The sequence below is a fragment of the Orbicella faveolata genome, unplaced genomic scaffold, assembly GCF_042242905.1.
Source record: "Orbicella faveolata isolate gen_17 unplaced genomic scaffold, um_ofav_v1 contig_25, whole genome shotgun sequence".
NCBI lineage: Eukaryota > Metazoa > Cnidaria > Anthozoa > Scleractinia > Merulinidae > Orbicella > Orbicella faveolata.
In genome coordinates this window covers 30404651-30418696 of record NW_028301553.1, presented here as the reverse complement: position 1 = coordinate 30418696, position 14046 = coordinate 30404651, and the positions used below count along the sequence as shown (strand labels likewise).

Below are 14046 nucleotides of genomic sequence, written 5' to 3'. Positions count from 1 at the left end.
ATTCTCTTCTGACTGGCTCTACTTGAGTGCGTAAGTGGCGCAGGCTGCCCTCGTGGTTTGATGGGAGGTGGCGGTGATCCTCTTTCCACGGCAGCCCAGTCTCATACCATCCTTCTTCAGTGTTGCGTGAAAGACGCTCACGAAACCCCCCGTAGACCTCTTGTTGATCGCCAGCCAGTGAGTCTGCTAGTCCAAGAACACCCAAAGAGCAAAGCATTTCGAAGTCTTGGATTGCATCCACGGCTAAGAATCCAGCGGTCAAGTCTGTCTCAACTGCAGGTGCCATAATTGCCCATCCAAAACAAATGAGTTCTGCTACCGGCTCCCCGCGGCGTCCAACACGCAGAGGCGCGCCTGTACGGATCTGCGCGTACTCGTTTACCCCTAGGATGATGTGTATCGGCAGGTGATCTTCCATGGATTGGTCTTCTAGATGGACATTATACAAGTGAGATTGACCTGCCATGCGATCGGCATAGCGTGGGTTATCCAGCGTGAGGAGCTCTCTTTTGTTGATTTGCGGGACGCACGTGTTTAACTCCAAATTCCGGTTGACCGACCGCAGACATACAGTTCATATTCCAGCAGCTTCGTTGTTGCCACTCCCAGCAGCGTGGCTACACGACGCAATCCACTCTTGACTGCGTGCGCGCGAGTAAGTTTGAGTAACTTGGAGGACACGTAGGAGTGGCTTGCTCCGCTATCCAGTAGTGCACGGAATTTGTGACCACACACTTCAACAATGACGACACAACTCTTTATACAACTGTACGCTAAAAGCCTCTTGGAGATTAATATTGAATCCAGTAACAAACATGGGTGCACTCTTCTATCCAGAAATTATTATGCAAATTATTGGTCAATCATCAACATATACTTTTAACATCACAAGGATCTACATGCATTAAAAGAAGCATGCGAACTATATAAACAATATGTTTTTTTTTTATATTGCTTCTACTGCGTTTACAGTAACATTTTACCACATTTTGCACCATCTCAAAGCTGGCAATCAACAAAAGAACCTACATCCTGTATGCAAATTGATTACTCTTATTCCACGTGACAACATTTCTTTGCAGTCATGACAAAACGTATTCAGAACGTCAGTGGAATCGACACCATTGACAAGGCGTCTATTTGGGAGCAACTATTGAATTCTCAGTTGCTGACTTTATTGTGTAACTGGCTCAGATATTCCAGCAAACCCTCTTGACGGTACACGTACAACTTAATTTGATATCTGTAAACAGTCTTCAATAAAATTAATAACAACTCACCTTTGTTGATACCTAATAATCAATATTACCTTAGTTATTTAGATTTATACCTTTATCTCTCTAGTGATGGCCTATTCACTTGTAGTACTTTAACTCCCGAATACTGACGTTTAAAGCTGGCATTCCAACTGAATGGAATAAAAGTAAATCTAAGCCCACACAAGTACGCTTTGCGGACCTATTTTTATAATGGAAGTCGAATTTGTTATATTTTCTCTCGGAATGTTAAATTTAGGTCATGGATTAAGCAAGTAGTATCATTTAACTACTACTTGTATATCAACTGAGCACCAGTGGCTTCAGTGCTTAAGTAGACTGAAGACGGCATAAGCCACGCGGAAACATGTCATCAAAAAGTTGTTTCGTGTTTTTCAAATTTATATTTAGTATAAACTCCAGTTGTTTTCAGAAATAAAAAAAATTTGTTATTCAGTGATAAAAGCAGAACTAGTATCGAAAAAAAAAAACAGCGAGACTGGGAAGTCCAGCGAAAGCAAATAACGGTTCTTTCAACGCCTTCTGTTGTCTCTATTTCCTTTTAGCCAGTGAAGACAGCAGCTGCTTGTCGTCAACTCCCCTCGCCCCTGGCGATGCATTGTGCCTTTTAAGATAGGTCGATACTTCTCTTCGGAAGTCACATGACGAAGTGCATGATATTTATAACTTTCATCTCAAGGAGCAGTCGTACCAGTATGTTCAAACCAGGAATCATGGCGTTCTCGCTAAAGTTCGTTCTAGCGTCGTTCCTATTCATGGCGGCCTTCGATCATCTCTTCGGTGAGAATAATTCCAGCCCTGCGAAATTCCCACCTGGCGATCCTCGAAAATGTTTCCTTCCAAAAGGAGTTTATCGCTTTGAGGTCATTCCGGGGTCTGGCTGGGATAACTTGAGAAATCAGCACATGGGGGTGGTGTTTGGAAGGAATTATTCAGAGTGCAAAACCTCAGAAGACGGAAAGTTTCTCATTCCGGATAATATGGTTCTTTATCCTGTGAAGAAAGGCAAATTAGACACTTTCGCTGACCTTTACGATCACTGGAATAACTATTCTTCATTAACTGCACGAAGCATCAACCTTGAAGCCTCAGCTTCATTCGCGAAGTTCAGTATAAGCGGTTCGTATTCATCTGAGCACGAATCTGTGAAACGACGTCAGGTAGAGGATAATTCAGCAACGACGCCAGTCCAAATTCGCCATAATCTTTACATGGCCAAACTTCAACCAGACAGCGCCCTTCATCCTGCGTTCAAATCGCGTCTTCTTGTGATAGCAAGCTATGTGCAAGGAAACAATTCTAAGTACGCCAACTTTCTTGCCGAAATCCTGGTCCGCGACTTTGGGACACATTACATCACGAGTACCAGCGCAGGTGCTGTTATAGCTAAAGTCGATCAGTTAACGAAAAAATACGTCGGGGACATGAAAGGTGACAAGAGTAAGGTCACTGCAGCGGCGAGCGCGTCGTTTTTTAAACTTTTTGGAGGTAATTTTAGCGCCAAGTTTGGCTTCAGTCATGCAACAAGCAAAGAAAACGTGGATGCGTACACAAAGAACACTGTTTATTCAACTGTCTACGCGATTGGCGGACCAACTTTCACAGGGCACTTCACCGCCAGTCAGTGGGAAAATCAACTGTTAGACGAGCTTGTCGCGATTGATCGGTCCGGTGATCCGTTGCATTACGCTATAACACCTGGAAGCTTGCCAGAAGTATCTGGAGAGCTGGTCTTTAAGGTGGCCGAATTTGTTTTAAATGTCACAAAAACTTACTACGAGACCAACACCATTAAAGGATGCACAAAGATGGATTCTCCAAACTTCAGTTTTCAAACCAACCAAGAGGACGGAAGCTGTGAAAGTCCCTTTAACAACTACACCTTTGGCGGGGTGTTCCAAACTTGCTCGACCCCACTACTAGGTAGCGACTATTGGCAGCTCGTAGACAACGATCCATGCGAGAGCCTGTCTCAAAAAAACCACTGACATCCGATTTCACGTGTAGCTATGGATATGAGAAGCATTTGCTTTACGCAAATGACGTACCTCGATTGTGCCGGCCTCCACACTGTTACAACTGCTACGGAAATTTCAGACGCTGTGAAGTAACCTGTGTGTATGCAAGGTATGAAACCTACTGGTGTGTCGCTAAGGGCTCTGTTCCACGCCACAGTGGTTATCTGTTCGGTGGAATCTACAACGACGAGTTCATTAACCCCGTAACACAAGCTCGCAATTGCCCGCATAAGTTTTACCCGCTAATCTTTGGTGGCAAAATGCGTGTCTGCGTGAGTGATGATTACGAACTTGGATTTAAGAGCTCGGTCCCGTTCGGTGGTTTCTTCAGCTGTTATTTTGGCAATCCACTTGCTGTAGGTAAGATTTGAGACTAATTCACATTTTTACGATCTTTGAACACCGTTCTAACACAAAACAATTGAAAACCTGGGTACGGTAACATGAGGTACAAATTGCACAGAAATGGAAAGCATTTGTTCGACAATAACTTTCCAAAAGATACTAAAATGTAAACACAGCGAGCAGTTAGCTATTTCTTGGGAGGTGGGGATTTGGGGGGCGGTATTTGTTTGTTTAAAGACGGTAGGTTGAAGCCGTATCAAGGACGGTTACGATATTTTGCGGCAGGAATGCTTAGATAAAGGCCATCATTGTTTTCGATTCGTTCTTGAAAAGCATTGAACCAAACCAAATCCAAAATGCTTGCGTTATCAGTAAAAGCTTAGAAAAACACCTCCTCCTATATTTGTTATGTTTAACTTGTTCTTCCAGGGCTCCATTGTTAAAAAGCCTACAATGTATTTTATAACTCCAGTGTCATCATTATACATTGTTTGGTCCAGTATGGCGTGTTCTACGAGGACGGAATCTGGAGGAAAATAAATGACATTTCGCAACATTGTGCAACAGTTAGCAACATTGTGCAATAGAACAATGCTAAAGAGGCAAGTTACAGAAGCTAGAAATGCCAAAAATTATGTATAAAGGGTAAAGGTTTGGACCTCGTGGCGGAGCCTCCCCGCAAAAAGCTTTTTTTGAACACGCCCTAAGGACCAACATTCCAATCCCTCTCCTAGAAGAAGAAGTTTGCTTTTTGCTTCGTAGGTCAATCGAATTTGGACAAGTTTGCCACGCTGCCCGGCCCTCCTGGGTTGCCACAAACCTGTCCAATCGGTTACTCGCAGCACCTGGCCTCTCGAGAGAATTGCGCAATACACTACTGTGTCAAGTCCAATGTGTTCAACAGTCTGGGATTGCCAACCGTAAGGAGACCTCCTTATAGCTCTAAGGCGCCGATAATTCTCAACTACACTGTGCCCATGCACTTGGTGAACGAGGACACTGGGCAGGTCTGGTTCAAAACGTCTACCTCTCCTACGTGGGTATTGGCAACTAAAAGGTAAAGCGTTTTACCTGGTCGTTTAATTCATAACCGTTAGCATAAATGATACTAATCGTGCAGTCATGGTTCTCGTGATAAACGGTCGCTCCTGCCGATAACAAATTGTATGTCGTGATACCGTAACACTGTAAGCTACAGCCCGCATTTCCCCCTAAAATTTGCGGAGCGCAAAGCACGGAAGCTACGAGTGAAGGGGAAGAACACGAGCCGTAACTTAGAGTTCCATGGTATTACGGAGGAAAACATTTTATGCTGAAAGACGGGGATTTTGAGGTAGAAAGGTGATGTAACGTTGAACCCATTGGCACCAGGAGTTTTAGCCGGAAACGTCAATTTCAAACCCTCTTTGCGCTTTTTGGCCGTCAGTCAGGCATATTGCAGCTTAACCACCAAAAACTATCTTTTCTGGTCAAAACGACGTTCCCGTAGGACTTGAAAAAACTTCCAACATTTTACCTTTGCGGTTTTCGATTTTCTTCTCCTTTTTTGCGGTGCCACCTCGACTGTCTGTTGCTTTCAACATTTTCCTTTTCGTGGCTCTGTTGGTATGTAACTTGCCTTGTTGGTGATGCAAAATTCTTGAGTTGAACGTTCTGGAAAGTGGAAAATTATCACTGGAAGTGGTGGAAGGTTACAAGCGGAGATTTTTTCTCAGTTCTGGAGGCCGAAATTTAGAGGCTCCCTGCGCGTAGCTTTTCACCGCTTAAAAGATTTTTCCTTTGACATCAACTTATCAGTCAACCCCTTTTCTTTCTTTAAGGGTGATGATGTCACAAGTAGCACAAATTGTGCGGTTTCATTATTTTCCTAAGTTTTCTAACAAGAACTTCCGACGACAGTTCGACTGAGACCGAAGTTTAATCGCTTGAGAAGTGGTTAGACAATTGACGACATTTGAATGGATCGCATGTATAGTACTCGCAACCCTCGGGAGAGATAAACTACGTTTTCACGATACTTTTCGCTCCTTCTGATGAAAGGCTTTGACAACATCAAAACACGTTTATTTTCATTGAAAGTCGAATACAATGCTTGTCGAGTAATTCAACAGAGGTCTTAGCGGTAGTCGGTGGCAGATTTGTCATAGGCAACCGGAGTGATCATTTTTCATTCGATCATGTTTCGTACCACAACATTTGGCCGATTTGACGGCTATTCGATATTTCATTGCAACGTTTTAAGATTTCTTTGGCAGGGTGGAGGGAAACATTGTTGACCTTTTTGCTACAATGTTAATAACGTTAACTAAATGAAAAGCGCCTATTCTAAGCCAAAGAACAAAGTAGTTTTCGAGCTCATTTCACATCTATCGAGCCGACCAGGAATTTGCATATTCAATGTTGATCTGACCTTGTGAGAAAATTATTAAGTATCTGGTAACAACAATTCAGTCTCGGTGTCCGTAATTATCAATGAACCGGCCGAAGTTGAAATCCAAAGCCAAAAGTGAAACCATGTATCATGATGTTCGCCACATCCGAGCAAATGTTTGGTTGAACATGACATTGCGTAAGATTGGGCCGAGCATGGGTAGAGTATAGACGTGTTTTTGCTAGCTCCGCTCAAAATTCGTATATGGAGGTCTCTACATGGCAGAAAAAGGAGAAAAGTTCAGACGAAAAACTCATGTAGAGAGAACTGGGCCAACTTGGAGAAGTGTATCCAACTCGTCGGAAGAAGAATCCCTTTCACCGTTGGAGAAGAAAGCCAAAGTCAAGTTGCACATGTCTGACACGGTGCAATCGAGCGAAGAAGACGAAACCGCCGCTGCCGTGGAGTTGGCTAATTCTGTAATGCCGAAGCTAGACCTTGTTCTGCAGAAGTTAGACAACATGGAAAAGAAATTGGACATCCTTGAGGGTTTTGTGAAAGTGGTCGATGGAAAGGTTAACAAGTTACAGGATAAAGCTGAGCAGTTTGAAAGCTTCAGCAGGGACGCCACAACAAAACTGAAGGTGTTAGATGAAGGAATGTCGTTCGCAAATACAGAGATAGAAAATTTAAAGAAGAAAGTAAAGCTTCTGGAACAAACTATCCAAGAAAATACAGTAAACACCGAAAACAAATTCAAGGGAAAGATCGAGGCCTTAAGAAACGAGAAGTTGTATATGGAGGTGTATCAAAGACGGGAAAACCTTCGCTTCTACGGCATTGCTGAATCTTTCCACCTCTCAGAAGAAAATGTCAAAGAGGTGTTAATTGGCTTTATACAGAAGGAACTTAACATCAGCGAGGCGGATTCTTTTGAGTATCAACGAGTGCACCGCATTGGCAAGCGCGACCCATCGCAAGAAAAACCAAGACCAATAATCGCACGTTTTTTGCGATACTCCGACAGAGAGCGAGTCATGTCAAGTGCAAGAAAGCTGAAAGGAACTGGTTTCGGAATATCGCCAGACCTTCCGAAAGAAATTGTGGACCGCAGAAAGGAATTAATGCCTAAGTTCAAAAAAGCAAAAGAAGACGGAAAATCGGCGTTCTTCAAAAGATCAGAGCCGGACAAACTTTTTATTGAGGGTATACGAATCTTCTAATTTCTTTGGAACATAAACTCTCTATCTAGGTATTCATAACATGTAAGCCTCATTCACACTTGTTCTTAAAAATGGAGCTGCATGCGTGTCATCTAGTTAGCGCAATGCGTGCAAGACCTATTCCATTAGTAGCGCAATTAACAGCTTTTATCGCTGGCTACTGTTTTACATACATGTTCAATTGTAGTTGTAGGTGTTATAAATGTTTTTCTTTTGTTTCTTTTCCCTTTTCAATATTAATTAGTTTTACCTTTTTTTTGTTCAAGAGACATGCAAATTTTTTCATTAGCTCATCTACTAAAGATTACTATCTCATTCTCTGCAACTGCTCGCCTTTTCACTTAAATATGTCCTTAAAAAGTTACAAAACTTAATTTAAATTTTGGTATCCTATCCTTAAATGTTCGGGGGATAAGATCTTTTGATAAACGAAAAGCACTTTTTCATTGGTGTATGAAGGATAAAGCTGATATAATTTTTCTACAAGAGACCTACAGCACATCCGAGGTGGAAAACACCTGGAAATCCCAGTGGAGAGGAGACTTGTTTTTTTGTCATGGTTCTGAACACAGCAGAGGTGTCTTAACACTAGTCAAAGAAGGGCTTGACTGTAAACTTGAGGTATGTAAACAAGATAATCTAGGTCGGTATATCATTCTAAAAGGTCTTGTTCAAGGTCAATCTTTTTTATTTTTGAATATCTATGCGCCAAATAAGACCAACGAACAATGCATCTTTTACGACGAAATACAGAACGAATTCGACAAATTGGAAATTGACACTGATTGCAAAATAATAATAGGTGGTGACTTTAATGTTATCCGCGACCCAGATTTGGATGGATCGGGAGGATCTCCAAAATTGAAAGAATCGTCCAAAAAGATAGAAAATCTATGTTTTTCTCTTGACCTAATAGACATCTGGAGAATCAGAAACCCAAAATTAAAACGTTTCTCCTGGAGACAGAAAACTCCAATGATTCAACGGCGGTTAGATTATTGGTTGATATCAAATAATATACAGGAAGAGGTTGATAAGGTCGATATTATCCCTGCTATTAGATCTAACCATTCCGCCATTACGTTGTACATTAATGGTATAGAGAACTCAACCTATGGACCGTCTTTTTGGAAATTCAATGCAAGTTTGTCAGAAGATAAAGAATATGTAGACCTAATTAGAAACAAAATCGGTGAATGGGTAGACGAAAGTAGAGAAATCGAAGACCCGCGGGTTACCTGGGATTATTTAAAATATAAAATACGCTATGAAACGATTGGTTATAGTAAGAAGAAAGCAAAAGAGAGAAGGTCAGAGCTGGTAAATTTGGAAATTAGATTAAAAGAGTGTCAGCGAAAATGTGACGAACACTCAAGTGCTGAAAATCTCTGCGATTTAGAAGTTCTCAAATCAGAATACGAACGCCATTATGATTATATAACACAAGGAGCAATCATAAGATCTCGGGTGAGTTGGTATGAAGAGGGCGAAAAGAATAGCAAGTATTTTTTAAATTTAGAAAGTGCTAAAAAGAAAAAGACATGTATACGGAAACTATCCGTGGATAATGATTCATATATAACAGACCCAAAAGAAATAATGAAAGAGATTCATGATTTCTATGAAAAACTCTATGATAGAGACTCGTATAATTTAGGTGAGAATTCAATTGATCGTTTCCTTAATGAAGTGGATACTAAAAAATTGTCTGATGAAGAGAAAATGACTTTAGATAAACAACTTACTAGATCCGAACTGTACGAAGCATTGAAGACATTTCCGAAAAACAAAACACCTGGAAGTGACGGTTTAACTGTGGAATTTTACTTGGCGTTCTGGCACGTGGTTGCAAAGTATCTCGAAAAGTCTCTAAACTTCTCTCACCAACACGGGCAACTATCAACTTCGCAAAAGCAGGCAATGATTACCCTATTGGAGAAAAAAGATAAAGATAGACGATTTATAAAGAACTGGCGACCTATCTCACTGATCAACGTAGATGTTAAAATTGCATCCAAAGCGTTTGCTAGAAGGCTGGAGCCAATCCTGCCAGAACTTATTCACCATAATCAAAATGGTTTTATCAAAGGAAGGTCTACATTTGATGCAGTTAGAACAATCGATGATTTACTTGAATTGGCAAAACTCACAAATACAACAGGTATTCTAATGGCAATTGACTTTGAAAAGGCATTTGATTCTCTGGACCATACATATCTATTTAAAGTATTGGAAAAATTCAATTTTGGACCGTATTTTTTACAATGGGTAAAAACATTTTATACAAACATATCCAGCTGTATCTTAAATAACGGCTTTACTACAGATCTTTTCTGTATCCATCGTGGTGTACGACAAGGTGACCCTCTATCACCTTTATTATTCATCTTAGCTTTGGAAGTTCTCGCATGTCAAATCAGGCAGGATAAAACCATACAAGGAATAATGGTAAAAAACGTGGAGATCAAACTCACGCTTTTTGCAGATGACATGACTTGTTTTCTAAAAGACATAAATGCATATTCGCGACTTTGTACAACTTTAAAGGTTTTTTCATTGCATTCTGGTCTCCGAATTAACGACGATAAAACAGAAGTTTTTGGTATCGGCCCACATAAACTAGTACAAAATGACTTTACTCACAAAGTGCGAAAATCAATCAAGATATTAGGTACCGTTTTTGACTATCACAAACCATCACGAGACAAAGCAAACTTCGACTCAATATTCAAATCTATTAAAAAAACGCTGAGTATGTGGAAGTGGAGGGGTCTTACCCTGATTGGTAAGATTCAAATAGTTAAGACCTTCATTATTCCAAAATTTTTGAGTAAAGCGACTGCAATCTCAATATCAAACGATCTTGTCAAGGAGATAAACAGACTGATTTTCGGTTTCATTTGGAAAGGTAACGATAAAATTAAACGGACCGCGCTTATCAATGATATTGAAAATGGAGGACTAAAAATGCTTGATATTGAATCCATGATATCGGCTCAAAGAGTGATGATCTTAAAAAAGTATCTAGGAGAGAGCAACAGCACTTGGAAAACTATTTTAGATGATTTCTCTTTTGGAAATATAGGTGGAAAACTCATCCTGTTCTGTGATTTTGAAACTAGTAAACTACCGGTTCATCTTCCAATATTCTACAAAGAGTGTCTAGAGGCATTTCGTAATTTAAAGAAATCCAAGGTAGCCACCTATGAGGATGTTGTAGACCAAATTATTTGGAATAATAGGAATATTGTGATACACGGAAAATCTCTTTTTGAAAAACATTTGTTTACTAAAGGAATTGTTAAAATTGGTGACTTGTTATCCGATACGGGTAAATTTCTTGAAAGCCTTAAAGTGTTGGAAGCGAATCTATCTCCAATTCAGTACTTCAAATTAATAGGAATTGTAGATGCCATACCAAAAGAATGGAGATTAATTATCAAAGAATCACATATTCAACATCAGCAACTATATCCTCAACAGCATTTGGATACAGTGTATATTTATATCGACGAAACCAAATCGGATCTGTTAAAAGCCTCTTCAAAACTTTTGTATAAAGGATTTAAAACAAAGAAACAAACTCCTCCAACCGCCAAAAGGAAGTTGAAGGACAAATATCCAGAGGTTATAGAAGACTGGAAAAAAATTTATTCTTTACCATTCACTGTCACACTTGAAACAAAAATTAGAGAGTTCCAATATAAATTATTAAACGATATAATTTTCACAAATGAGAGGTTATTCCGTTTTAAAATGATTGAATCACCAATGTGCACCTTTTGTTTGAAAGAGGTCGAGTCCCTCGAACATTTGCTCTTTTATTGTGATACAACAAAAGACTTCTGGCGGGCTTTTTCTTCTTGGCTTTCAAACCAGAATGTATCTTTGGACACTTTGACATTTGAAAATATATTGTTTGGAGTGTTCAACAACAACGAAGACTTTATTATCCTGAATCACTTGATACTGCTAGGAAAGTTTTTTATTTATAAATGTAAATTAAATAAAATTAAACCAACATTAACAATATTTTTAGCAAAGACAAAAACCGTTTATTACATTGAAAAAAAAATAGCTACCAAAAATAACCAACTTTATAAACATTACAAAAAGTGGGAAAAACTAATGCCATCTCTTAATAATAGTTGAGCTTAATTTGTAATTTCTCCTTCTCAGCATGTCACTAACTTACTTTCTTTTTTTTTTTTTTTTTTTTTTTTTTTTTTTCTGTATTTGGGTAGCTGCACTATTGTAAACAACGCATTGTATATTCTTTAGGTATAATTAGGCTACGATTAGTAATTATAATTTGTTGTATGTAATCTATTGTAGTTATGACGTATTGTAAGTATTGTAACTAGTGTTATGTCTTGTGTTGTATTGTATGTATTATAACCCAAAATGTTGAAAAAAAATAAAAATTACAAAAAAAAAAAAAAAAAAAAAATGACATTGCGTAACAGCGTTATTATAAGAGTTTGTATGGGAATATAACGATCGTACAAAATAGTTCAAAATAAGGAAAAAAAAAAACCTGTCCTGTTGTTTGTATAACTTGTGTTTTTATGGCGTTTGGGGGGGTTTCAGAGCGATTTCAGTGGGTTTTAGCTTCTCTAGTATTCCTCTCCCTATAAACCCACTGAAATCGCTCTGAACCCCCCCCCCCCCCCCCCCCAAACGCCATAAAACAGAAGTTATACAAACAAAAGGACAGGTAAGTCGATTTTATTATTTTTTCCCCTTATTTTGAACTATTTTGTACGATCGTGATATTCCCAGTTGAGTACAAGGGTTATCTTGTTAATCAGGGTTATCCCTCCAAATTAGTTGACGATCAATTCTCCAAAGCCTCCACCATTTCTAGGAATGATTTACTACGGCAACGCGGAAAACAATCGAAGAAATTATTTCCATTTGTTCTCACATTTAATCCTAATTTGCCTAATGTGAGTAGCATAATTAGAAAGCATTTGTTGATTTTGCAATCCAACCCTAAATTGAAAGAACTTTTCCCTCAAGGCTCTATCATACCATCTTTTCGTAGAACAAAAAACCTGAAAGAATTATTAGCACCATCTCGTTTTAAAACTGCCGATGAGGGACAAACAATTCAGCCAAACAATGGCTGCTTTAAATGTGAAAGAAATAGATGCGATCTCTGTCGAAATTTCTTTGTTGAATCTAAATCATTTCTAAGTTTTAAAACGGGCAGAAAATACACCATTCATTCAAGGCTTTCTTGTGATTCTAAAAACGTGATCTATTTAGTTTCCTGCAAGAAATGTCGTTTACAGTACATAGGATCAACTACCACCGATTTTCGGGTTAGGTTTCGTAACCACAAGTCTGCTATGCTCACAAACAAAACCACTTGTGAGGTAGCAGTACATTTCAATAAAATTCCACACTCCTTGGATGATTTTGAATTCCAATGCATTGATCAGGTGCAGGCCCCTAATGACTCAGACGAGATCGATAGGTTTTTAATTACGAAAGAGGCTTATTGGAGTGCTCAACTGTTCTCTTTGGCTCCCCATGGCTTAAATAAAAGAAAATAATTTCACTCCAAAAACAGAATTTGTTATAATTAACGTTCTCTTGTGTAAATATGCGTTCGCGCCATAAGGCAGTTCAAAGGCCCTTCCTTGGATTTTGTCAGCTTTTTGGGTGTTAGGTATGCTCAAAGGCCCTGCCTGGGATCTTATTACAGCTTATTGTTTAAGGGCCCCTCCAGGGATTTTGTTGTTTGTCAACCCTTTAATGCTCCAAAGGCCTCGATTTGGGATTTTGTTATTAACCTTGTCCAGCGTAAACGTAGGTTTCTTCTTTTTTTTTTTTTCAACTGCTTATCTTTGCAAACTATTTTTCCCGTTATATTTACCGCATTGCAAGAGTCCGTTTTATCTATTTTAACTCTTTTAGTTTTTAGGTTGAATTTAACCTAGTTCTGCAATTATCACGCTCTATAATGTAACTTATGCACAGTATTGTATTCTTTTCGTTTGGTCTATTAATTATCACCCTGTATGACGCAATTTATAGTACAGCATTGTATTTCTCGTTTTGCATTTTCTTCCTGTATTGTATTAATCACGATGTATTAATAGCACAATATTGTATTTTTCATTTCGTTACGTAATCTCCCACACTGTAACCGTATTTAAAGTTAGTTTTCGTCCTTTTTCTCTTGTAACTGATGAAGGTCTAAGACCGAAACGTTTTTCTATTAAATTTTTAACTTTTTAACTTTTTTTATCGTCAGAAGTTGTCCGTCCTTGCTTTATCAAACGATTTTAAATTCATTTTTGCGGTGAGGCTTAGACTGTGAATCTTCATTGATCCTCCTGACGCAGTGGCATTCTTTGTTGGCTTGAGGCATTTTATAAGGGTTATCTAGTCAATCAGGGTTATCCCACAAAACTAGTGGAAGATCAATTTTCTAAAGCCTTAACTACATCTAGAACTGACTTACTTAGAACTCGTGCCAAAGCTGAGAAGAAATTGTTTCCATTTGTAACAACATTTAATCCAAATTTACCTGATGTTGGTCGCATCATCAGAAAACACCTAGGTATTTTGGAATCCAACCCCAAATTAAAAGAATTTTTTCCGCCAAATTCCATCATAGCCTCTTTTCGAAGATCTAAAAACCTTAAGGAGTTGTTAGCGCCATCTCGTTATGGCTCTAACACCAAGATTGAAGAGGTTGTTGAGGTTAAGGGTTGCTTTAAATGCAAAAGAACAAGATGTGATCTCTGTCGCAACTACTTTGTTGAATCAAATTCTTTCCAAAGTTTTCAAACAGGCAA

General features: G+C 39.0%; 1 protein-coding gene and 1 pseudogene across 1 annotated transcript; both read left to right on the top strand.

Moving 5' to 3' along the window:
* Window positions 1-1990: 1990 nt before the first annotated feature.
* On the top strand, window positions 1991-4701 carry LOC149109837 (macrophage-expressed gene 1 protein-like; annotated as a pseudogene).
* Window positions 4702-6223: 1522 nt separating this feature from the next.
* On the top strand, window positions 6224-7559 carry LOC149109836 (uncharacterized). Its single transcript, XM_089293925.1, has one exon. It carries the CDS (start codon window positions 6290-6292, stop codon window positions 7232-7234), a length of 945 nt encoding a protein of 314 aa, XP_089150051.1. The 5' UTR covers window positions 6224-6289; the 3' UTR covers window positions 7235-7559.
* The last annotated feature ends 6487 nt before the right edge of the window (window positions 7560-14046 follow it).